Source organism: Ursus americanus, chromosome 26 (genome assembly GCF_024610735.1).
Source record: "Ursus americanus isolate L20-20 chromosome 26, mUrsAme1.1.p, whole genome shotgun sequence".
NCBI classification, from domain to species: Eukaryota; Metazoa; Chordata; class Mammalia; order Carnivora; family Ursidae; genus Ursus; species Ursus americanus.
This window is the reverse complement of record NC_142152.1, coordinates 21,107,412-21,129,650: the sequence shown is the minus strand read 5'-3', so window position 1 is coordinate 21,129,650 and position 22,239 is coordinate 21,107,412. Positions and strand designations below refer to the sequence as shown.

At 49.7% G+C, this 22,239-nt stretch overlaps 1 protein-coding gene across 1 annotated transcript in view; it reads right to left on the bottom strand.

The window, feature by feature from the left end:
- Nucleotides 1-21,752, bottom strand: part of ESRRB (estrogen related receptor beta) — a 169,120-nt gene extending 147,368 nt beyond the window's left edge. Inside the window, exon 1 of the mRNA XM_045807757.2 lies at nucleotides 19,121-21,752. Within this exon, the coding sequence (XP_045663713.2) occupies nucleotides 19,121-19,122 (2 nt within the window). The 5' untranslated portion in view covers nucleotides 19,123-21,752. The remainder of the gene's footprint in view (nucleotides 1-19,120) is intronic.
- Between the last annotated feature and the right edge of the window lie 487 nt (nucleotides 21,753-22,239).

The window sequence follows — 22,239 nt, the reverse complement described above, 5'->3', positions numbered from 1 at the left end:
AACTGAATTCAAAGTGTATTGAGCAACTATTGTGTGCACTGAGGATTACACACACACACACACACACACACACACACACACACAAGTTCTTTAGGGCATTCTTTTGAATATTTGCAACACAATTCTAGGCTCAAAAGATCTCAGTCCTGGTAGAAAGACACACACTGACTGTAACTTGGGGGCCACTGGGGAAGGGGGCTCAGAGGCCAGGAGTAGACCGGGGCGGGTGAGATGACTTCTACAAGAACGGGTACAGCAAAGGCAGCTCTGAGAAGTGGATGACCTACCAGAGTCATAAAGGTGTCCGTGTGAGCCGGGACACAGGAGTGCCACCCAGCCTGGCCCTTGTTCAGGAAAATAGCGTGTTCCGGCATAGCTGGAGCATGGGACTCAAGGGCAGTGAAGGGCAGGAAAGAGGCAGAGGTGGGCCCAGAGCTGGGAGCCGGTGGGAACCTTGGCCGTGGAGGAGCGGCAGTCTTTGACCACACACATGCTTTTTAAGGCTGCCCGCTGCACTTGTGTGCAGATCAGGGGCATCCCCCAGAGTCACCCAGAAGAGGGTGGTCCTGGAGCCTGATTCAGGGGTTGAAGTGGCCTCCCGACCAGCACACCTCACTCCTGGGCCCACTCTTGTTGCTTCCTCTCTCCTCCATCTTCTACACTTTGGGTTTCCAAAACACATGAGTGCATTGCCCACAGAACGGAACATTTGCTAAAATGCAAGCAAAGCACCCCACAGACCCCTCAGTTCATGCCAGGAGGTGAGGACCCTCACAGTGTCCTGTACTGGCATGAGCACTGGACTGAGAGTGCTCTGCCAAGTGGCCTCTGTTTTTCCACCTACAAAATGGGGAAGCGCTCCTTCCTTGTTTGGGGTCTCTTGCAGCTTTGAAATTCCATAATTCTACTGAGCATTGCACAGCTTTGAGATGCGGGGCAAAGTTAAAAGTACAGGTGTTAGCAGAAACAAACCCTCTTATATATGGTCAAATGATACTTGACGAGGGTGTTGAGACCATTCAATAAGGAAAGTACAGTCTTTTCAACAAATGGTGTTGGGAAAACTGGATATTCATATGCAGCAAAATGAAGCTGGACCCTAACCTAGCACCATACAAAAATTTAACTTAAAATGTATCAAGTCCTAAATGTAAAAGCTAAAACGATAAAACTCTCAGAAGAAAACACAGGGCAAAGCTTCAAGACATTGGATTTGCCAGTAACCTCTTTACTATAACACCAAAGGCACAGATACCAAGAGAAAAAAACAGACCCACTGGACTTGATAAAAACTTCTGTGTATCAAAGGACACCATCGACAGAGTGCAAGGCAACCTACAGAATGAAAGAGCCTATTTGGAAATCATACCTCTGATAAGACATGAATATCTAGATTATAGAGAAAACTCCTAAAACTCAAGAGCCTCAAAAACCAAACAACCCGATTAGAAAGTGGGCAAAAGGGGCGCCTGGGTGGCGCAGTCGTTAAGCGTCTGCCTTCGGCTCAGGGCGTGATCTCAGCATTCTGGGATCGAGCCCCACGTCAGGCTTCTCTGCTAGGAGCCGGCTTCTTCCTCTCCCACTCCCTCTGCTTGTGTTCCCTCTCTCTCTGGCTCTCTCTCTCTGTCAAATAAATAAATAAAATCTTAAAAAAAAAAAAAAAGAAAGTGGGCAAAGGACTTGAAATGACATTTCTCCAAAGAAGATAAATGAATGGCCAATAGGCACGTGGAAAGATGCGCAACATCACTGATCATCAGGGAAATACGAATCAAAGCCACAGTGAGATACAGCCTCACGCCATCGGGATGGCCACTATCAAAGCACCAGCAAAAAGCAAGTATTGGCGAGGATGTGGAGAAACCGGACCCTCGGGCACGCTGGGCGGGAATGTAATATGGGGCCGCCATCGTGGAAACCAGTACGGCGGTTCCTCGAAAAATTAGGAATAGACTTGGCATATAATCCAGCAATTCCACTGTGGGCATGTGACCCAAAAGAATTGAGAGCAGAGTCTCGAAGAGATATTTGTACACCCATGTTCACAGCAGCATTATTCAAAAAGCTAAAACGTAGAAGCAGCCCAATTGTTCGTAGGCAGAGGAACAGCTAAGCAGAAGGAGGTATTGTGCGTACAATGGAATATTACTGAGCCTTAAAAAGGAAGGAAATTCTGACCCCTGCCACAACACAGATGAACCCTGAGGACATGACGCTCAGTGACATAAGCCAGTTATACAAAGGCAAACCCTGTAGGATTCCACTCATCTGAGGTACTTAGAGCAGTCAAATGCATAGAGACAGGAAGTCGAATGGTGGTTGTCAGAGGCTGGGGGAAGGCAGGATGGCGGGCTAGTGTTTCATGGGGACAGAGTTTCACTTTTACAAGATGAGAAGAAATTGGCAACAGACGCTGGTGGTAGTTGCACAACAATACAAATGGACTTAGTATCACTGAGCTGTACTCTTAAAAATGGTTAGTATGGTAAATTTTAGGTTATGTGTATTTTACCACAATAAAAAAAAAAAACCTGGCAAGCAGAACAAAAAACCTGCAACATAAGCTGTCAACCACTTAATTTTCAAAAATTCTTTAAGTTTTTGAATAGATATTTGTGGTTCAAATATTAAAATGTATATAAAAGCATATTTTGAAAAAAGGAGGTATGTTAGAGAGAGACCAGGCACAAATCCCCTGCGGCCACTCAGCAGCTGTGTGGCCTAGGGCGAATCATTGAACTGCTCTGCCCTCATCTTTCTCATCTGTAAAATGGGGGAAGTCACAGGACCTATTTCCCATGGTTGATGAGTATGAGAAGGAACGACAGGAGTAGGACACCAAACATGGTGCCTGCTTCACAGTGTGTGCTCCATCATGGGGCTGCCTCACCTTCTCCCACTCTTCCTCCTCCTCCCCCACTCCCCCCTCCACTCCTCCCCCACCCCCCGCCCCGTCCTTCCCCTCTTCTTCTCTCCCCTCTCCTTCCCCTCACCATAAGCCATATATACTCTTCCATAGAGTCAGGGTAGAAAACTCATACCTTGCTCAGTGTCAATATCTTTTCAGTACAATTTAACAAGTCTCTGTTTTCAGAGCCACCTGCATGATTTTCCCCCTTGACTCAGGTGAAACCAGATATCTTTCAAGGAGTTTCTAGACCTGTCAAAGAGAAATGGAAAAGCTGGCAAAGCCCCACCCCCACTTGGGGTCCATGCCTCTGGTGGGACAAGCAGGCGGCCATGGCTGCAAGAGACACGGGGCCCCTTGGTTGAAAATCCTTTGCCAACTGCTGGCACAGGCCAAGCAATGTGAGCCTCTGGTATTGAAGGACAGTGGGCCCTCTGCCCGGCAGCCGGGATGGGCCTCTGAGAGAGACAGAAACACAAGCCCCCGAGGGGCTGAAGGCACAGCTGCGAGGTCATCCAGCCTAGGCCTGGGGTCCCCGGGCCCAGGCAGCTGCCAAAAGCTAGGGATGGGGTCCTCCTGGAGGCTGGGCTGGTGCCGGGCCCAGGCATGCGGCTCCAGCAGATGGTGGCCTGGGCACCCCAGAACCTCCCTCTACCCAGGGAAGCATACGTGCCAGACACTGGGAAAAGCTGCTGGCAGGAAGGTGCTTTCTTCCCCACTCTGTGCATGCCACAGCCAGAGAAGAAAGCAGCGTGGCTTTCGAGAGTGTCCTGGGGTCCTGAATGCAGAGGAGTGGACAGTTCTGTGGCACCGAACGTCTTCTAAAGCAAACCTCGTTCCCACCCTCTTCCCACAGCAACCATCAAATTCTTGAGTCAGCAACATTTTAAACTAGCCTGAATCTTGTCACCAGCAGAACCTGCCCCCCCCCCCCGAGTTTGTGTCCCTAAAAATTCGACGGCACTGCTTTTCCCTGAGTTCTAGCCACCTTGTCACAAGGACAGCAGAGTTCCCAAGCCCAGCCCCGAGCTTGTGCTGCCCCCTGCCTCACCTCACCTACTCCTCACAACACCCTCGGAGCCTGGATGTGCCCATCTCGTCTGCACACGAGAGAAAACTGAGTGCAAAGCAGCAGATTCATGTCTCAGGCCCATAACGTGGGTAAGTAACAGACCCGGAACCTGGATCTGAACTAGTCCAAAGTCAGCACGTGTGTCCTCCCCTATGCTGGCATTAGGCCACAGGGTCCCTGTGTGCACGTGTATGTTCCTTCAGCACGGGGACAGCAGGGTGCCTTGAAGTCACTTTTCAGTTTGTTTGGACAGTGCAGAGCACGGAGCAGGTGTTGAGGACAGCTCTGTGGGTGTGTGAGGAGGTCCTGAGCCGCTGGCTTGCCAAGCCACTGCCCATTCCCATGGCACGGATGGGAACGGCTCTGTGCTTCGGGTGTCTGGGTACCTCGTGGGAGTCATCGATGGACGCTGGACATGCAGGATGGGGGCGCGTTACTCTTGGGCTCTAGATCACGAGGACGGCCGCAGAGAGGAGGTACCTTACAAGAACACAGAGCGGGTGTGGCTTGGCGCAGGGCTGGGGCAGGGAGCTTGATGGCTGTGCATTACCAGCGGGTGGACGCCAGGAGGGGCTTCGGGAAGGTGAGGAGCCTACTCTGGGAGAAGCATCAAACTGTCAGGGACAGGGATGACGGTGGCAACCTGGACTCACCAGACCAGCATGCCCTCAGAGCCCCGACCCCAGCAGTCCCAGAATTGAGCACCCACGCCCTACTGGTTTTGTGCTAAGATGCCATGGAGTTAGAGGGGCAACCAGGTTTGAGTTCAAAACTCCTGTGTACCATTCTGTAGGCAGGCAGTGCCCCCAGGCAGGCTGATGGGGGAGCCTCTGTTCCTTCAGCTATAAATCGGAGATACTGAGCCCCGCGGGGTTTGCTGTGGCCCTGAGATGCAATAATGCAGTCTCTGGGTGCTGGCATCTTCAGAGTCCCTGTCTTTGTCACCTGCCATCTTCAGCGCCCAGGGCCCTGGTGCTTTATAATGGCTCTTCCATCCCAGGGAAGAGAGTGATGGGAGCTCATCATCAAATTCCAGAGTGGCTCACATGGAGATGGAGAGAAAGAAGCCCACACCAGGACCCTGCCTCATATGATCTCGGTGTTGTAGGTATTGGTAGTGCTCTGCCACCAGTGTACCCATCCCCAGCTCTGAAGGGCCCAGCCTGCTCCTGAGAAATTTCCTTGACCAGTGGGAGCCCCCATAGTCCAGAAGAGCCTGGGAGGTTATTCTTCCCGTTTAGGGCAGTTCACAGCCAATGAATGATGGATATGGGGGTAGAGCTGGCCAGTATGCTTGTCCCACATCAAAGTGGGACAAATCTGTGGTGGCCTTTATGTTCCAGAGCTCCCTGTGGGAATCTCTGTACTTCCTTAGCCCCCTCCCCCACCCGATCTCTCTCCCCTTGCTCTCCTATCTGTTTTTCCAGATAGCAGTCCCTCAATACATCTCTTGCCCAGAATCCCCGTTTCAGGCTCTGCTTCTAGGAACACTGACCAGGGCAACTCCCTTCCCCACCTCTCAGGGGTCTCCCCCAAACAGCCAGGATCGAACACACAAACAAGAGAAATGCCAAAACCATCTAGCAGGAACACTTGCATGCCCAACAGATGGAAAGGCAAAGATTAAGCACCAGACTCACCGAATCTGGGGGACATGTCAGCTTCTGATCTGCAAAGGCCCCAGGACTAGGGGAACACTAGTCTCCTCTGGGTCACTCCAATCTGGAACCAGAGCCTGGGTCAAGGCCATGACTAAGGAAACCAACAGATCCTACAGGTCACCCTAATACCCTGTCCCATGCCTCTGCGGACCCAGTGGCCTCCACTGAGACCAACCATAGTCACATTAGACAAACCTCCCCTCCCACACTGGAGAGCTTTCATATTCTCCCTACAAAATGAGAAATGGGAGACTGGAGACCCTAAGAACCTCAGACATGGTGGGAAACAAAGTCCCCAAGGAATGTGAGTACTTCAGAGACAGAAAATTTCCCCACTAAATTGTGTAAGGAACTTCAATGATCTGACAGAGGCTGTTAGTGCCACGTGGTGGCTCAGGGACAGGAGGGGAAGAGGAGACACTGGGAATCACACCAGTGACGATCAAACATCCGTTAGCATTTCATCGCAAAGGCCAGCCCAGTGCCCCCAGCTGCCCCCACCCACCATCATCAGGAGGCAGATGCAGGCTGTGAGGGCCCCTTAAGAGACAGGGAAGCCAGAAGAAAGGCGGAAACCTGATGAACCTGTACCCAGGGAAGGTCACGGACAGCGACATGACAAACACTCTGTCCCAAACAGTGAGTGCATGCTGGCCTCCATCCAAGGTGGGGAAATAGTATAACTGTCCTCAGGGATGTGATTAGCATCCCAAGAGCCCAGATGGGTGGATGGAGAGGAGACAAAGGTCACAGGACATTGGGTAAGGAGTCCAGCCGTCGGCGATGGTGGCATTGGCAAGAGACCCCCTGCCTCGCCTTGCTCCCTCAATAAGAAAACCATGTGGTAGATTATGGTTGATGGGGAAAGACAATATAGGAAACAAAGAGAACAAGAACACTGCTACAGGCTGACTGAAGGGAGGATCTGCCGTCAGAAGAGGGAACGAGGGAACAGGAAGGAGCAGCCATCATAAAGCAGGAGAAAACAGGGACGTGCTTTCTGAACAAGGGACCCCGCATCCTGGGAGCTCATAAAGTCTACCTGTTTTAGCCCCAGGTTGGGTCTCCATTTTACTAATACGGTTGCCAGTTCCTCTGGAGAGAATTTTTTTTTTAAAGATTTTATTTATTTATTTGACAGAGAGAGACAGCCAACAGAGAGGGAACACAAGCAGGGGGAGCGGGAGAGGAAGAAGCAGGCTCCTAGTGGAGAAGCCCGATGTGGGGCTCGATCCCAGAACGCCAGGATCACGCCCTGAGCCGAAGGCAGACGCTTAACGACTGCGCCACCCAGGCGCCCCCCTCTGGAGAGAATTTTAAACATTTATTCAGGAGGCGCCAGACGGTTAGCGGCGGCAGAGGAGAGGTAAGGATGGTTGACAGAGGGCTCACTGGACGGAAGTGAGTGTGTGGTAATACTTACAAGGAGGCAGGGACTTGGCAGATGGAAGCGAGAGCTGAAGGAGCTCTCCTACGGTCTGTGAAGGGCGGGAAATGTTGGGCCAAGTTCAATGTTTATGTACATGCTACCAGAGAGTGCTGGCGTGGTTTTTATTGGTTGCCTTCTTGCACTTGGCTCGGTAGTACATTGCGGAAGATGATGTCAGACCATACTACCTACCACCTGGGTGACCTTCCGCAAGGTCTGTAACCTCTGTGTCTGTTTCCTTTTCTGTAAAATGGGAATAATAATAATAATAATAATAATAATAATAATAATACTTATATTCTTTGGTTGTTATAAGGATCACTGAAGGTAAACTGTGTAAAGTTCCCAGCACATAACAGAACCTTGATACATGTCTCTTTCCTTTTCCCACACTCAGAAGAGTAGCAGTCACAGAGGTAGGACACATGAAAACATCCAGAAACTCGCCAAGCACTAAGTAACAATGTAAAATGCCACAATAAGGAATTGTCTTGAGGAGGGTAGTATGCCGAGTAAATACAGATAAGGACAAATACCGTATGATTTCACTCCCATGTCAAATCTAAAAAACAAAACAAATGAAGAGACAAACGAAACAGAAGCCAACTTATAAATACAGAGAGAAACTGGTGGCTGCTGGAGGGGAGGGGAGGGGAGGGGAGGGGAGGGGAGTGGGGGATGGGTGAATAGGTGAAGGGGATTAAGAGGTACCAACTTCTGGTTATAAACTAAACAAGTGAGGGAGTTGAAATTACAGCAGTGGGAACGCAGTCAGTGGTGCTGTAACGATGTTGTGCGGTGACAGATGGTAGCTACCCAGAGCGTGGTGAGCACCGCACGATGCACAGAATTGTCGAATCACTGTATCGTGCATCTGAGACCGACACTACATCGTACGTCAACTATACGTCCAAAATAAAAATGTTCTAAACAATTACAAGCAAAACATGTTTTGTCTTTATATCATGGAATATTATTTAACAATAAAAAGTCATGAAGCACTGAAACACAAAGAAGCAATGTCTTGAGGAAATGTCACGCTTAGGTATCAGGTAACGGTACAGTTAAAGTGTCAGGGGAGAAAAGTGGAATCTTTCACAACAGAGCGCAAAAGAGAGATACTGAAGAATTTTTAAGGCTTTCAATTCCTAATGTGGTTCATCCCCAGTGTGAAAGGTGCTGGTTGAAGGAAATAGGAGGTTTTAGGCGGCAGAGAACAAAGCATGTCCCCAGGCTCAGTATGGAAATGACAGAGACCCAAGACCACCTGGGCTGTGAAAGTCCAATTGTAAGAGCCGTTCTTCTGGGAAATTTTGGTGGAGGGCTAGGAAAGGCCCGGGATCAAGGGTCCAACATATAAAGGAATCCCTTTCTAAGTTTATGAAATGGCAAAGACAGAAGTGATAAGTGGCACAGAGGATCAATCGAAGTAGAGGTAAGGACTTATGGGAGAATATTCTAGAAATAAGTAAGATGCAGTAAAAAGAATTGCCACACAGCGATTAATGATAAAAATCAAGGCCATTTACTAAAAAATAAGAAAGAAATCTTTACAGGGAAGCACATAGGGACCCAGAAAATAGATAAGGACACTTTGTGCTCCGAGGTCTCTTTATTTAGCAAGCCTCCAAATGTAATATTTTTAAATTAATAGAATATGATGGAGAGAGGGGGGGGAAAGAACAGAAACAGACAGTAGCATGGTCAAATAGAGAAGTAGATGTGGCAGTTGGGAAATAACATCCTTCCTAAAAGATGTTTTCAGTGGGTTGGTTTTAGGCAGCTCAATCTACATAATGCAAAAGGATTTTCCAATTCACACCATGGAGGCATGAACCACCAGCGAGGGGGACACAGACAGTAGACACTGGAGCCATTCAGGATAATCAGCCAGCCCAACAGCATTTCTGAAACAGCCAAGCCAATACTGGGTTGGAGGGTGGGGGCTGGCAGTTACTCCTGTCCTTTATTTCATTAGAACATTCAAAGGCATGTTGAGGGACTCCTGCCGAGGCACCGCACTGAGGAATGGGATCACCAGTCCCTGCCCAGAGAGCCTTAATTCTGGAGGGGAAACCACCGTGCAAACGGTGAGGGTACAAGACGATCACGGCCTGGGTGGGGCACAGGAGAAGTTCAGCACCTGGAAGAGGTCAACAAGCCTACCCATTCTTTTTAGAGGTAAAGAAACAGAGGCAGAAGGAGATCAAGTGACTTGTACAAAGTTATCAGGCCGTGTGAGAGCTAGGATTAGAACGGGGCCTTCTGAAGTTCATCTAAAGGCTTGCTCAACACACTGCCATAAAAATCAGTTTTGTTTCCATAAACATAAACAGTTTGGTAACCTCCACGACAGTGTCCAACTACATCAGTAGAGTGTCATATTTCAAGGTAATATTTCTGATATTTTTAGCAAATAGATTCCACAGATTTCATTATAATGCATTCACTTGCCTTCCCTCTGCCCCCACTCCCCACCTTCGTTGATTAGGCAAATTTGCCCCCAAAAATAAATGGAGAAAGAAGGCAAGAGAGGAACCTAAGGAAGCCAAAGCAAGCACGTGCACTTGGCAAACGGGTATAGAGAACATACTCGAATAGGCCTGTATCTCTTCTCTCCTGGAGCTGGTGTTTCCCATTCTCACACATGTCTATGTCTGACCCCTAGGCAATGCAGAGCATCTCTGCATGTTTTAAAACTTTATATAAATGCTACAGTTCTGTCTCTAGAATCGTTCTGGATGCCCTTCCCTCATCAATGCTGCTGACTGCCCAAATCCACCAAGACTGCTCAGATGAGCAGCGGCTTCTGCTTTGAAGCTTCTATCACTAAGCGCAGAAATCGGGGTGAAAATTCTGCATAAGAAATTTCTGTACCATATTTCTGTTGCCCAAGAGCAAAGCCAGAACTTACAGGGACTAATATCCATCTCGTGATCTTTTCCCCTGGGCTAAAAAGTAGTGCTTGGTTCCCACTGGTTTCCAAAGGAGCAACAGCAGATGGGCGTCTGAAGGCAGAATTAACTCAAGAGTCATTACAAGAGGGTGTTCTCAGTTGAGTGCCCTAGAGTAAATAGTAATTACATGTTCCTTCAAGATTGCTCTCAGCCCGAGATGGGGAAAGAAGAGAGTCATGGATGGCTGACCACAATACCCTTAATGTGTACACGTGTGCACAAAAACACAAGTTGGTCACAAGTCTGGATTCAGAATTTTCCCCTAAGGGTGTGACGTCACTTCTACAAGTCCCTTGAAATATACTAATCAGACCGCCTTGGAGACAGCAGAAATTGTCCTTACCTACTCGCATTCTTCTTTCCTTGATGAGTATCCCTAAAGATGCACCATCAAATATGTGGAAATAAGCCATCCTTGCTTAGTCACACTGTATGCGGAGGAGGAATTCTCCCCATGCAGAAACTACACTCCAGTGACTCCACAACACTTACGGACACACAAGACCATCTAAACCATTTCCAACTTTCACGCCTGGACAATACGAGACTATGGAGAGCAGATCTCCATGAGGGCTGGGAGGCTTGGCCAGATCTCCCCAGACCCAGGCAGGCACGGGGAGGATGCTCACTTGGTTCTGGGATACGGGAGTGTGGGGAATTGTGGAGGACCCAGGCGTGTCTCTAATCCATCTCTGGAGGAGCACTTTCTGCTGTATCTGTAAGCCGCCTGGGGGAGGAATGTGGGCACTTTGAAATGTCCCTCCTGTTGGCCTTTTTGGCACGTGGCCCTAGAAGATGATTACCAGGGCCAAAATGCCATCATCATCATCATCATCGTCCTCATGATCAACAACGGCGGCTCTGAGAGCTTGTCAGCTGGGAGCCACCGCTCTGAGGGCCTCTGCGTGCACCTTTCTAATCTTCACAACGACTCCACGGGGAAGGTGCTCTCGTCATGCCCGTTATACAGATGAGGAAGACAGGTGTGGAGTGGAGAGGCCGGGGAACTTGCTCAAGGTCACGGGCAGTACAGGGTGGACGTGAGTCCGGTGTGGCTCTAAAGTCACCACCCCAGCCACTTCGAGGAGATGGCCTCAGGGGAGTACTCTAAGACTGGTGAGCACTTCCCATTTCAAAGGAGTGTTTGTGCTCTGATTCTTATTTTAGCTTCATGCCAATCTCGTGAGGCACTCAGAGCAGGGTTCTTCCCCCTTTTCCGTAGGTGAAGAAATGAAGGCAGGAAGGGGTTAGGTACTTGCTGAGGTTGCCCTGACTGGGGACCATCTTCCAAACCCAGGCACGCTCCCCTCTTCTGAGGCTGCGCAAGGACTTTGAGCAAAGCCTGAGGAGCAGGCACCCCGGTGCGGGGGCTTCTCCAGACGTGTGGAAACCTAGGCGCAACTTCTGGGGCGCACTGTGGGGGCAGAATGTAGGCAGAATGTTCAAGGTGTGAAACAATAGTGTCTACAAATTTAAAAAAAATTAAGAACGCAGACTTTATATAGGGTGTTGCGGAGCAAGTGGGCCTGACCAGTTTTCTACTCACCGCCCCGATGCACTTACAGACGGGGGAGCTGAGGAGAAAGAACAGACTGAGGAAAATGATAGAGAATAGGGATGGAGTGAGGCCGGTCAAGGCATGAAGCCAGAGAAGAGCCATGGGCCCGTGGCCTTGCAGTGAAGGGACACAGGCTGGCCGACCTGTGCTTACTGGTTCAGTCAGAAGCACAACGCGTCAGCTCCATCATGAACAACAGTTTTAAATGTCAACTTTACAGTGGGAGGGTCTAAGAGACCTCCTCCAACCCACCGTTTTCTGATCAGGGAAGCGAGGCCTTGAGAGCCTGTGTACCTTCTTTATCACTGGTCTGAGGTCGGAAGTGGGCTGGGCCCACCTGGTGCCTGCCTCTGTCCACGGCACCCGTCTGCCCCTCGGCCCACAGAAGCTGCAGGTACAAGCAGCCCTCAACATTCCACCTCCCTCCAACCGACTTTGTGTTTTAACTTTTTATTTCAAAATAATTCTAGATTTGCAAGGAGCTGCCCCTCCCCGCTGACTTGTACATACTTGCACAACTGCAGACATACATGGAGTGATAGGTCAGCTCTGGGGCTGACTTAGGGGCAAACGATCTATGACATTTCTTTCTCAGGTCTTCTCCTACCCCATCACTGACATGAACCCACACACACACACACACACACACACACACACACACACACTCACTCACTCACTCACACACGGCCTAATCAGCAAAAACTTTACTCCTGAATATTGCTGGAAAGATCACTAAGCCAAGCTAATCAATTGTCTCAGCCAGCCACCAGCCCCCAGGAGATGCCTAGACTTTTCATTGCTATCATTTAACCCTTAGCAGTCTGAGTTTTTATCCACTGCCTTCCAAAAGAGTGCAGAAATACTCTTCTGGGAAGAATCCAGTACCTAAGATGATGTTCCTCTCTTGCCACCTTTCAAAAGCCTTGTCTGTGCTAATGGAAGCAGACACTCTGGAACACTTCAGAAGGAAGGTCTCCCTCTTACGTGTACCACGCGGGACGAGCGTGGTTACGGCGGGAAGGGAACAAGGGCCGCACAGAGTGTGAGCAGCCAGAAGAGGCAGGTAAGTAACAGCCCAGAAAGGGCAGAAGACAGGGCATGACAAACAAGGGAAACAGTCACAGGAGAGATAGCAGTTTAGTAATTCCATTTGACATCGGCTTACACAGCTTCTTTACAGACTAGAATAAAATTCCTAGGAAAGTTTGTGTACATCTAGATAAAAGGCACACCTCTTTTTTTTTTTTGGTCTGGCCAGAGGAACATGAAAGCAGGAGGGACAGAGGGGAGAGGGAGAGGGGCTGGGGCAAGGACCACGATCCACGGGTCACAGGCGAATGTAGTTAAGGCAGCTGGACATTCACAATTTCTGATCACTCCAACCACAATGAGGGGATCAGAGGCGCCCCTCGAGAGAAGCAACTCCATGCGACGCACTTTGCACGTGCTGATGGAACACACGCTAAGTGCCAGGCACTGTGTCAGGCACTGGGCAATTTCCAAGTTGCATAGTAAGGAGGCAGAGGGGTTGCAGTGAGAATTCCAGGGTTTAGCAGTGGTACCCCCACATCTAGGAGGGAGAGTGGGGGGGCAGTGAGAACAATATGGGCACTCTGTCAGTTTGGGTGGCCCCGGGATTCACATTCTGGATCCCTGCTTCAATCAGGAAATACGTGGCTTATCAGCGGGGAAAGAAAAGGAGCAGGGCTCTTTGCCTCACAGCGTAGGAAGTCCCAACACAGAGACACAGAAAGGGTGTTGAGGACCGGGGGCATCCAGGAGAGGACACCTCTTCAGGAACTGCGGGGAGGCCCCCTTGGCTCTGGGATTCACTTGTCGAGTGATCATGTTGAGAGAAAGGAGGACAGAGAAGGCACCTGCTGCCCCAAGAGCACAGCCCTGCTGGCTTCACAGCCAGGACTGGCCTGGCCTGCTCCGTGGGTAGAGCCCAAACTGCCCTCTGTGAACACAGGGCAGAGAGGGGCACAGGGGTGACCTGTACAAACCCGCCTGTCGGAAGGTGAGCCAGGGCCAAGAGAGCTGAGCAAACTCTGTTTCTCCTCACTTAGGACTGCTGTCCAAAGCCCAGTTCCCATCCTCTGCTCCCACAGTGGTTTGAAAGCCCTAAGTTCTTTTCAGATTGGTGGTGGTGGTGGCAGTGTGTGTGTGTCCGTGTGTGTGTGTGGGGGGGGTGTCCTAATAGGCCTCGATCCCCGGTTTCCTAATGGGATAGTTCACTGGTGGATGAGGCTGGAAGTCTTGCTGAGCCAGGCTTCTGCTCGCCAACATTCAGGAAAATGGCCTGTTACAAACTGTTTTTATTCCCTCAAAATTCGTGTGTTGAAGTTCTGAGGTCTAATGTGATGATATTAGGAGGTGGGGCATTTGAAAGGTAATTAGGTTTAGATGAGGTCATGAGGGCCCCCATGATGGGATTCGTGTCCTTCTAAGAAGAGGAAGAGATCAGCACTCTTGCTTTCTCCTCCATGCGAAGATGAATGAGAAATGCGGCCATCGGCACATAAAGAGGGTCCTTCCTGCACCTGACTGTGCGAGCACCCTGATTTTGGACTTCCGGGCTCCAGAACTGTGAGAAATACATTTCTGTCCTTTAGGCCCCTGGCTTAGGCCCCCTGGCTACGGTACTTTGTCATAGCAGCTCAAGCTGATGACGACATAGCTCCTGAGTGGGCGGTGTGGGAGCCTGTCTTTAGTGCTATGACAACCCTGTAAGGTCGGCTCTGTAATTATGCCCAGTCAGCAGATGGGAAAACTGGAGGGATTTATTAGCTCAAGTCTTGGAGCTGAGAAGAGGTCATGCCAAGGTTCAAAGCCTGCTCAGAGTGTGTGCTCTTGACCACAGCTTGGTGCCATCCACGAGAGGCACGTGGCAGGGTAGGGGCAGGAACCATCAGCTGCACTACGAAAGGGAATGGAACATTGTCCTTGCCCTTGGGGAATGTGTGGTGCAACCCACAAGGGAAACCCACAAACAATCACACCCTAGGGACTAATGCAATACTGGAGTGAGATCTGTTGGGTGTTCTAAGAGGGGGATGCCAACCGCATAAGGAAGGCTTCACAGCAGAGTGGGTGTAGATGTGCTATAAATGCTATCTTTTTTTTTTTTTAAGATTTTATTTATTTGACAGAGAGAGAGAAAGCAGGGGAAGCCGCAGGCAGTGGGAGCAGGCTCCCCACTCGGCTCGATCCCAGGACCCTGGGATCATGACCTAAGCCGAAGGCAGACGCTTAACTGACTGAGCCACCCAGGGGCCCCTATAAATGCCATCTTGACATGAGGAAGGGCAAGTGCAAGAGGACTCACAGGCCACTGAGCAGGAAGCACTAAGAGAAAGAACAGTGCCCGGGGAAAACAAAAAGCCAGAGGTCTCCACGGCAGCAAGTCAGCTGTTTGGAGCCTCTGCTGATCTCATGAAGCAGGAAAGTAGGCCCAAGTGAAAGGCCTAGAAACTGCTCACTTGACTGGTGGCAGGAAAGAAGGGCAAGTGTCCACAGAGCACTGCGAATCCTCCTTTATGAGGAATTCTTGCCTTTGCTTCCCAAGCAGGAGACCACGCTCCAGGAGAGCCAGCACGTTCGGGCAGCCATCTGGCTCCGACTTTCCCCTCTCCTCCACTCTACCCCAGAGACAGAGGCCAGAACGTTTGTGGAGGACTTAGGACTCCTGAGCTCAGCTTTGCCTTGACATTGCTCGACCTTGACCAGGTTGCTCCCCGCCTCCTCTGGCTGAAGATCAGGGAGATCTCTACCTGTTTTCTCCTGGGCACACTGAACCAGATGGGCTTTGAGGTCCTCATACACAGAGAGCAGGGCAGGGGGACCAAGAGCAGGGCAATGGGGAAAAGAGGGGCTGGTGGAGATGTGAATTTGCTCCAGAAAGGGAGACAGCCCATAGCACTTCAGCCGCAGGACCGAAGTGGGGGAGAGTCCTCTCCACCTGCTCCCCCAGGCAGCAGGGGAACTCTCCAGTTGTTGGAAAATTGAGCCATACTCCTGTCTCCATGTTCTCACCTCTGGACTGGAGGAGGAGAATTGGTTTGGGGGAGTTGGAGGCACACATCCCCTCCAGACGCTTGTGACCGGAGAAGCCATGTCTGCTGTGCTGCTAGGGCTTTTCTTCTGAATACATCAGCTGACTCTGGCTTCAGCGCTCCTGCCGCAGTTTCCATTCTCGCTTTGTGGACCGGTTCGCCTCTCTCTCCCCACCTTCCCCTTTGCTCAAGTTGTACAGCAAGCCTGAAAATGCTGATGGCTTAACTGGTTTAATTTTTTTCCCCAGCAGCCCTGAGGGGTTTTAACTCTTTCCTCCTGCAGAAACCCTGCTTTTGGAGTTGAATGTTTAAACTCTCACTGGGAGACTCATAAATATTCGGAGTCACTCTCTCCCTCTCTGTTTGATTAGGAAATGAGCCTTTAACTCAATGTAATCCCCAAGCCATTAACAAAAAAGCCCTCAACAGCTCCACTATTAGAATTTCACTCTTAACCCGCTGAGGATTGAATTAGATTAACATAACTACCCACAATCTGAGTTTATTTTCTGTGCCAGATAGAAATGTGTTTTTCAGGGAAGGCGAGAAGGGGGGAGGGAAGGGAGGAGGGAGGGAGACAGAGAGCAGGAGGGTAATGAAATGTAAAAATAGAGATAAGAAAAAGATGGACAGATACACTGTAGAAATGAAGGGATAGGGAGAAAGGGCGGTGCATGGTCTTTGGGTTAAATCCTGCCAGCTGCCATCTCTTATTTACGGGGTATTTGGAGAGGCCTCAGCTATGTGAAATCGTTTGAGTTAGGGGAGCGCTTTCCAGGTATTTGTGATTCCTTCTTCCTGGAGATTGATGGTCCAGCACCTGAGCGTGCTGTATTCCAAAGCACCTGCTCATTGGCCCCACTGTCCCCAATTTGGGAGAGGAGGTCGGGCTGGGTTTCCATGTGCTCAAAGCAGGGGGTACATAAAGCAACAGTGCACGCACACAGGCAACTGCACGCTTACATTCAGAGAAATAAAACAACGACAAAGATGGAATGGGTTCGATTTTGCAGACACGGAGTCACAGACAGCCCCGTGACCAATTGCATTTAAGAAATCAGTGTGGAAAAAAAAATGAGTTTGACAGGAGCTCAGTCCACATAAAATTAATCGTTATTGAAGCAGAAACTAAGTAATCAGAGGCTGCCTTAGGCAAATGCATTGAAGTTTCCCCCAACTGCTTCTAAGAACTAAGCCCAAAGGGAAAAACGATATCCTGAACTTGCGGGTGAAAGGGAGGCCCTCCATCACACTGCCAAACAAAGCCTCCATCGCCCCTGAAAGCATCCACAAGTAGCCAAAGGAAGGAGTGGTTCTTGCTTGAATGTTCCAGCAAACATTCTCTCTCAACTGCTCCTGCTAATGAGAACACAGCCCTTGTCCAGAAATGCGGAGCTCTCCTGCCGCATGTAATCGTGGGCCAGCAGTCTTCCGTGTGCGTGCTGAGGAGGGAGGGCATGGTTTGCTCTTGCATTAAAAGATTACAAAATGTCACACTTTCTCTAAAACGCCTTTGAGATCTGAAGAGTCCTCGGCTAGAAGTTCAGTTGTGCAAGCAGCCGACTGCTGCGATTTCTGAACGCGACGTCTCAATCTCTTGATTTGCTTGAGCCTTAATTAACAACAACCCACCAAATCTCACTTCGGCTTTATTGTGGGGAACCCTAGCAGGACATGTTTATCAAAATGGAGGCCTTGGACTAGAGAAAAGTAATCATGCTACAGATAGAGTATGCTCAACTCCTGTTTATTTTTTTTTCTTGATTTCTGGGCTTTACCTTCCACACTAGGTTTTTTAATACTGACAAGCACCCCCCGCCCCATTTTACACCAAACTCTTTATTCTGAATTTTCCCACCAATACATGTGGTCTTACTACCCGAACATGTGAACTTGTCCTTCTAAATTTCTTTTTCCTTCCTGATCCCCATTTCCCCTTCCAAAATAATAAATGAATGGATTAAAGACAGTAATAACCCTAAATAAAATACAGTGGGAAGTAAAGAACCAAAAGAAGTAGTTTCAGAAAGGTCCGAAGGAAACAAGATCAAATAGGCTCTCTAAACATATGTGTGTTCCTATTACTTAACTTTCACCAAATTAAGTTTGTTGTTAAAACTATTTTGTTTTCATCAAAAATAATCCAGACCCATCTGTTCTGTTTAATGCTTTTAAATTGTTGGAAAGATTATTTTTTTGTTAAGATATTATTTTCCCAAACAAATCAAGAAGTAGTCCTTAGCAATACGGTATATGGTAACCACTGTATTAGTAAGTAGAAACCCAGGCATTATTAGACCACTCATTTTATAAAAGTTGTATATAATATACATGAAACGTTATCACATTTTCCCCCCAAAATTTAGGGCTACTATTCCTTTGTAAACAATATAGAGCAAACCCCCCCAAGTGCAGGATTTTTAGTTAATACTCTGCATTATCCAAAGACTAAAGTCCCAAATCTTCCACAGGAAGCTTGTGGCATGTGGGCCCTGGGGACACCTGACAGCGTCTGGGGACTGTCATCTCTGGGAGCCATGGATGTGCTCACAGAGCTTGCGCCTGGGCTGTCTGAAACAAGCAGCACTTTGACAAGAACGTGATATTAACTTTCTCACTTTGGGGGAAGGATCAGAGCAGCATGCATCTACAGCAAGCCACACCTGGCTTCGGTCTTTTCAGAGACTCTTCCTCCCCACCCCCACCAACCACCCCTTTCAGGATGAAGAAAATACACCAAATGTGTGAGCCAACAAAAGCCTGTAAGGCAAGACAAATCATGAGCTCTCCTCTGGACTCCACAAAGCAAACTCCCTTCGTGGAACAAAAAAAAAAAAAAAAAAAAAAAAAAAAAAAAAGAAAGAAAGAAAGAGAGAGAGAAAGAGAGAGAGAAAGGAAAAAGTCCTTTTCCTTTCAGGTGCTCTAGAAAAGCTGGTCACTGGAGCTGCTCTGAGTCCCCCTGAACCTGCCGGGAGCCCTCCATCATCACCTGTCCTGTGTGAACTGGGTTTTCCCTCTATAACCTTCTCAGCTCACCCAACGCTTGGAGCTGCCAGCAAATAAAAGTTTTCACGCTGGGAGACATAACCACCCCGCCGAGCCGCGTGTAAACTTTCCCTTGCCCTTTTGATTTACTTACTTTTTCTCGGCGAAAACAAATAAAAATAAAAGGGAACCTACGGATTCCGAATGAGTTTGGGTAGCAGTCCCACCCAGCCATTCCCGCTCCCTCTGACCTTCCCGTGACGGTCTGCGAAAGGCAACATTCCCCCCCCCAACCTCCGGCCACGCAGAGATGCTTTCCAGCGCCGAAAACCAGAATGAAAGAGCAGGCACGGGGAGATATTTTTATCCATAAAAAGAGAGAGAGAGGGAGAGGGAGAGTGAGAAGGAGAGAGAGAAGGGGGTTGTGTAGGGAGAAGGACAGGACGGTGCGGGGCAGCGCTGGGGCAGAGGGAAGGGAGAAGTTGCGGTACTTACATGCTTGGGGCCGGGCAGAGGACAGGGGCTGGCGGGGGACAGGCTACCCCTCAGGTGTTTCCACTTGCTGATGACTCGGTGCTCAGCTCCTGCGGCACCAGCTGACAGTCCCCTGTCTGTGTCTCTTTGTGACTAAGGACACAGTACTCCCAACCTATAAATAGATTCCGACTCCGTGATTGATATAACAGGCAGCTGACAAAAAAAAAAAAAAAAAAAAAATCCCACAACCATAACCAGGTCTTAAACAAAACAGCAAAAAGCTCTGGGCATTCAGCTCCGCCGAGCCCCATGCAGACTCTGCAGCCACTGATGGGCACTGGAAAGCAGGGAAGGAAAATATACAGTAAAAGGGAGGCAGAGATGGGGGAGGACTCACAAAGGGGGAAAGTGTGAAAGTTACTTCTCTAGGGGTGGAGCAGTCCCTTGGGGTCACGGGGTGGGGTGGGGGGGAGCTGAGGAATGGTGGTCAGCAGGGGGAGCAAGGGGAGGAGCCAGGCGGCAGGTCCTGACCCCAGGAAGGAGAGGCCCCATCCTGAGACCCTGGCCCTGTCAGGGCCCGAGTCAAAGTCCCAACGTGGGAGCTTTCGTCAGTGCAAGTGCTTTCCACGAAAGTTTCCGTTCCTGCTGCCAGATCAGGAGGAAGGGAGGGAACAGATAGAGTTTTCCTAGCTCAGCAGCCAGACTGGCTTCTTGGGGGACTTGCAGAAGGGCCCCGGAGGGTGAGGGATGGTGTGCAGATGCAGGGTTGGGACAGAGTCAGGAGTCACCTGTGCCTGGTGGGCAGGGCCCAGCGGGCCGAGTTGCAGCACATAATGGGTTTTTAAAAGGCCAAGGAATGACACTCCTGACAGAAGAATTGCCCAAGGTTGAAAGGCCTTGGTTGGGGGTATTGGCATTTGCTTTTTCCAGAAAGACTTCCTAGGAGAAAACACTGAAAAAAGTTTCTCCTTGGGGAGATGAACCCCACTCTTTGAGATCCGGAAGGGTCTTTTAAGAAACAAAGTTCTGTCAGAGTCCTGCAAAGGTTGGGGGGCTTCTCTGGGGCAGGCCAGCCCAACGGTGGGAGCTGGGCCATGGGGCAAAGCTTCCAGAAGGTGGAGGAGTCATGGTTACAGAAGTGTGGGCTTCTCCAACAATGAATCAGGTGAGCTCCCCATCACCTGACGGACTTCCATCCTGTCACGTGCAGACCCACTTGCTTGGGTCACTCGAGGGTCATCTGCCTGGATGATCGGCTTACTTGGGCACACTGACGTAGCTGAAATTTCAGGTGAGGTTCCCCCTTCCAGAGGCGTCATGGGACAAGCCCCTTGCCAGTGTGGTAAGAAACAGACACTTTCTGATCCCCATTTTTTGGAAAATAAAGTTGAATTTCCTCTTCATGTCAGATCTGATCCTTTATCCTGTCCAAGTTAACAGAAACTGAGGATGGGTGGCACCCAAGCTGTTGAGGTCAAAGCCTACTTAATATGTAGGATCTCGAACATGCCCACGAGGAGACAGCCATTGGAAGATAAGCCCCAAGAAGGGGAAAGACCATGTATTTGTCTTATTCACCATTATTCCTCAAGTGCTGCCATGGTGCCTGACACATAGTAAGACCTTTCTGAGTATGAACTGACTGACTGACTGAATGAATGAATGGATTCCAGCATGAATGTGTGATATCTAAGATACCCACCTTAGTACTTTGAACTAAGACAAAGTACTATGAGGGTGTCCCTAGGAAGGCAGAGAATTGGGGATGGGGCTTCAGGGCTCCGGAGAAGTTCCAGGCCATGACTGGGGTGGTAGCCTCTTCAGCGCACAGTCACCACCAGGCTGCTATTAGGGGAAAACCTTTCACGTCTGAGGTATACTGGGGACTTCCTTCATTATTTGCTTTCTCCTCAAGTTCTCCAGCTGACCCTCCCTGACTTCTGGCAGAAATCACGCATGGGTCTTCCTCTCCATGGCTGAGGCCTCTCCTGGAGGCACGGTCTAGTCTGCAGTGAGCACTCAGCGAATGGGTTGAACCAAGCCACTTCTGGAAGTCACCCTCCTTAGAAAGCGAGGTTGGACCTCGGTGTTGGCTTTTTCCCTCCAAGCCAATTTCTGAATTACTCCAGAGTTTCAGTCACAACTCTTTCAACGGAATGAAGCCTTGGTATCTGCTCCCTGTAGGGGCCCTGGGAGTCTGCGGGGGACCAGCTGCTATCCAGTGGGCATCCCTTGGATCACACAGGCCTCCCTTGAAATGCTGGTCATCATCTTGGGAGAAGACAGGCTTTTGTTTTCGGGAGCTTCCAGGGCCAGGCCCCCTGGGCCACTGGGAGCACAGGGGAACATAGACACATTTCCCTGTCAGTTAAAGCACAGACTCCGGGCCTGGGTTGGAATCTTGCTCCTTCCACTGACTATTAGGAAACTAATAAAATCCCTTAACGTCTCTGTGCTGCCATTTGCCGAGCTACAATGTGGAGATTCCAAGGGGCTACCTCCCAAGACTACCAGGAGGATAAAATGACTCCATGTAAAGTGATGCTCAGAACAGTGCCTGGCACGTGGAGGGTTCTGGTAAATGCTCCAGGTAGCATCACCAGCCCCCGTCCATGCCGCTGCACTCATTCTGAGGTGTGTCACCACCACCCCCCACTGCCCACCTTAGCCACATTACTGGAGCTAGCTTTGGTTCTCCCCCCAGAGCTCAAGCCTCCCGGCCTCAAGACTCGGTGACTATCTGGGACTGCCCACTACGTGCCAGCTGCTTTGCATGGGTTTCCTGGTTATGTCAGTACCGTCGACCCTTGGGGAAGATTCTCATTCCCCTGTGTTAGTTTGCTAAGACTGCCATAACTAAGTACCAAGAACGGCAGAAATGTATTTTCTCCCACTTCTGGAAGCTAGAAGCCCAAGATGTTGGCAGGGTTGGGTTGGTTCCATCTGAGGGAATGAGGGAGAATCTGTTCTAGGCTGCTCTCCAAGTTTTGGGTGGTTTTCTAGGGAACTGGTATCCCTTGACTTATACAAGCATCACCCCAATCTCCACCCTTCAACTTCACGTGGCGTTCTCCCTGTGTGTGTCTTTGTGTCCAAATTTCTTCTTTTTATAAGAACACAGTCGCATTGGATTAGGG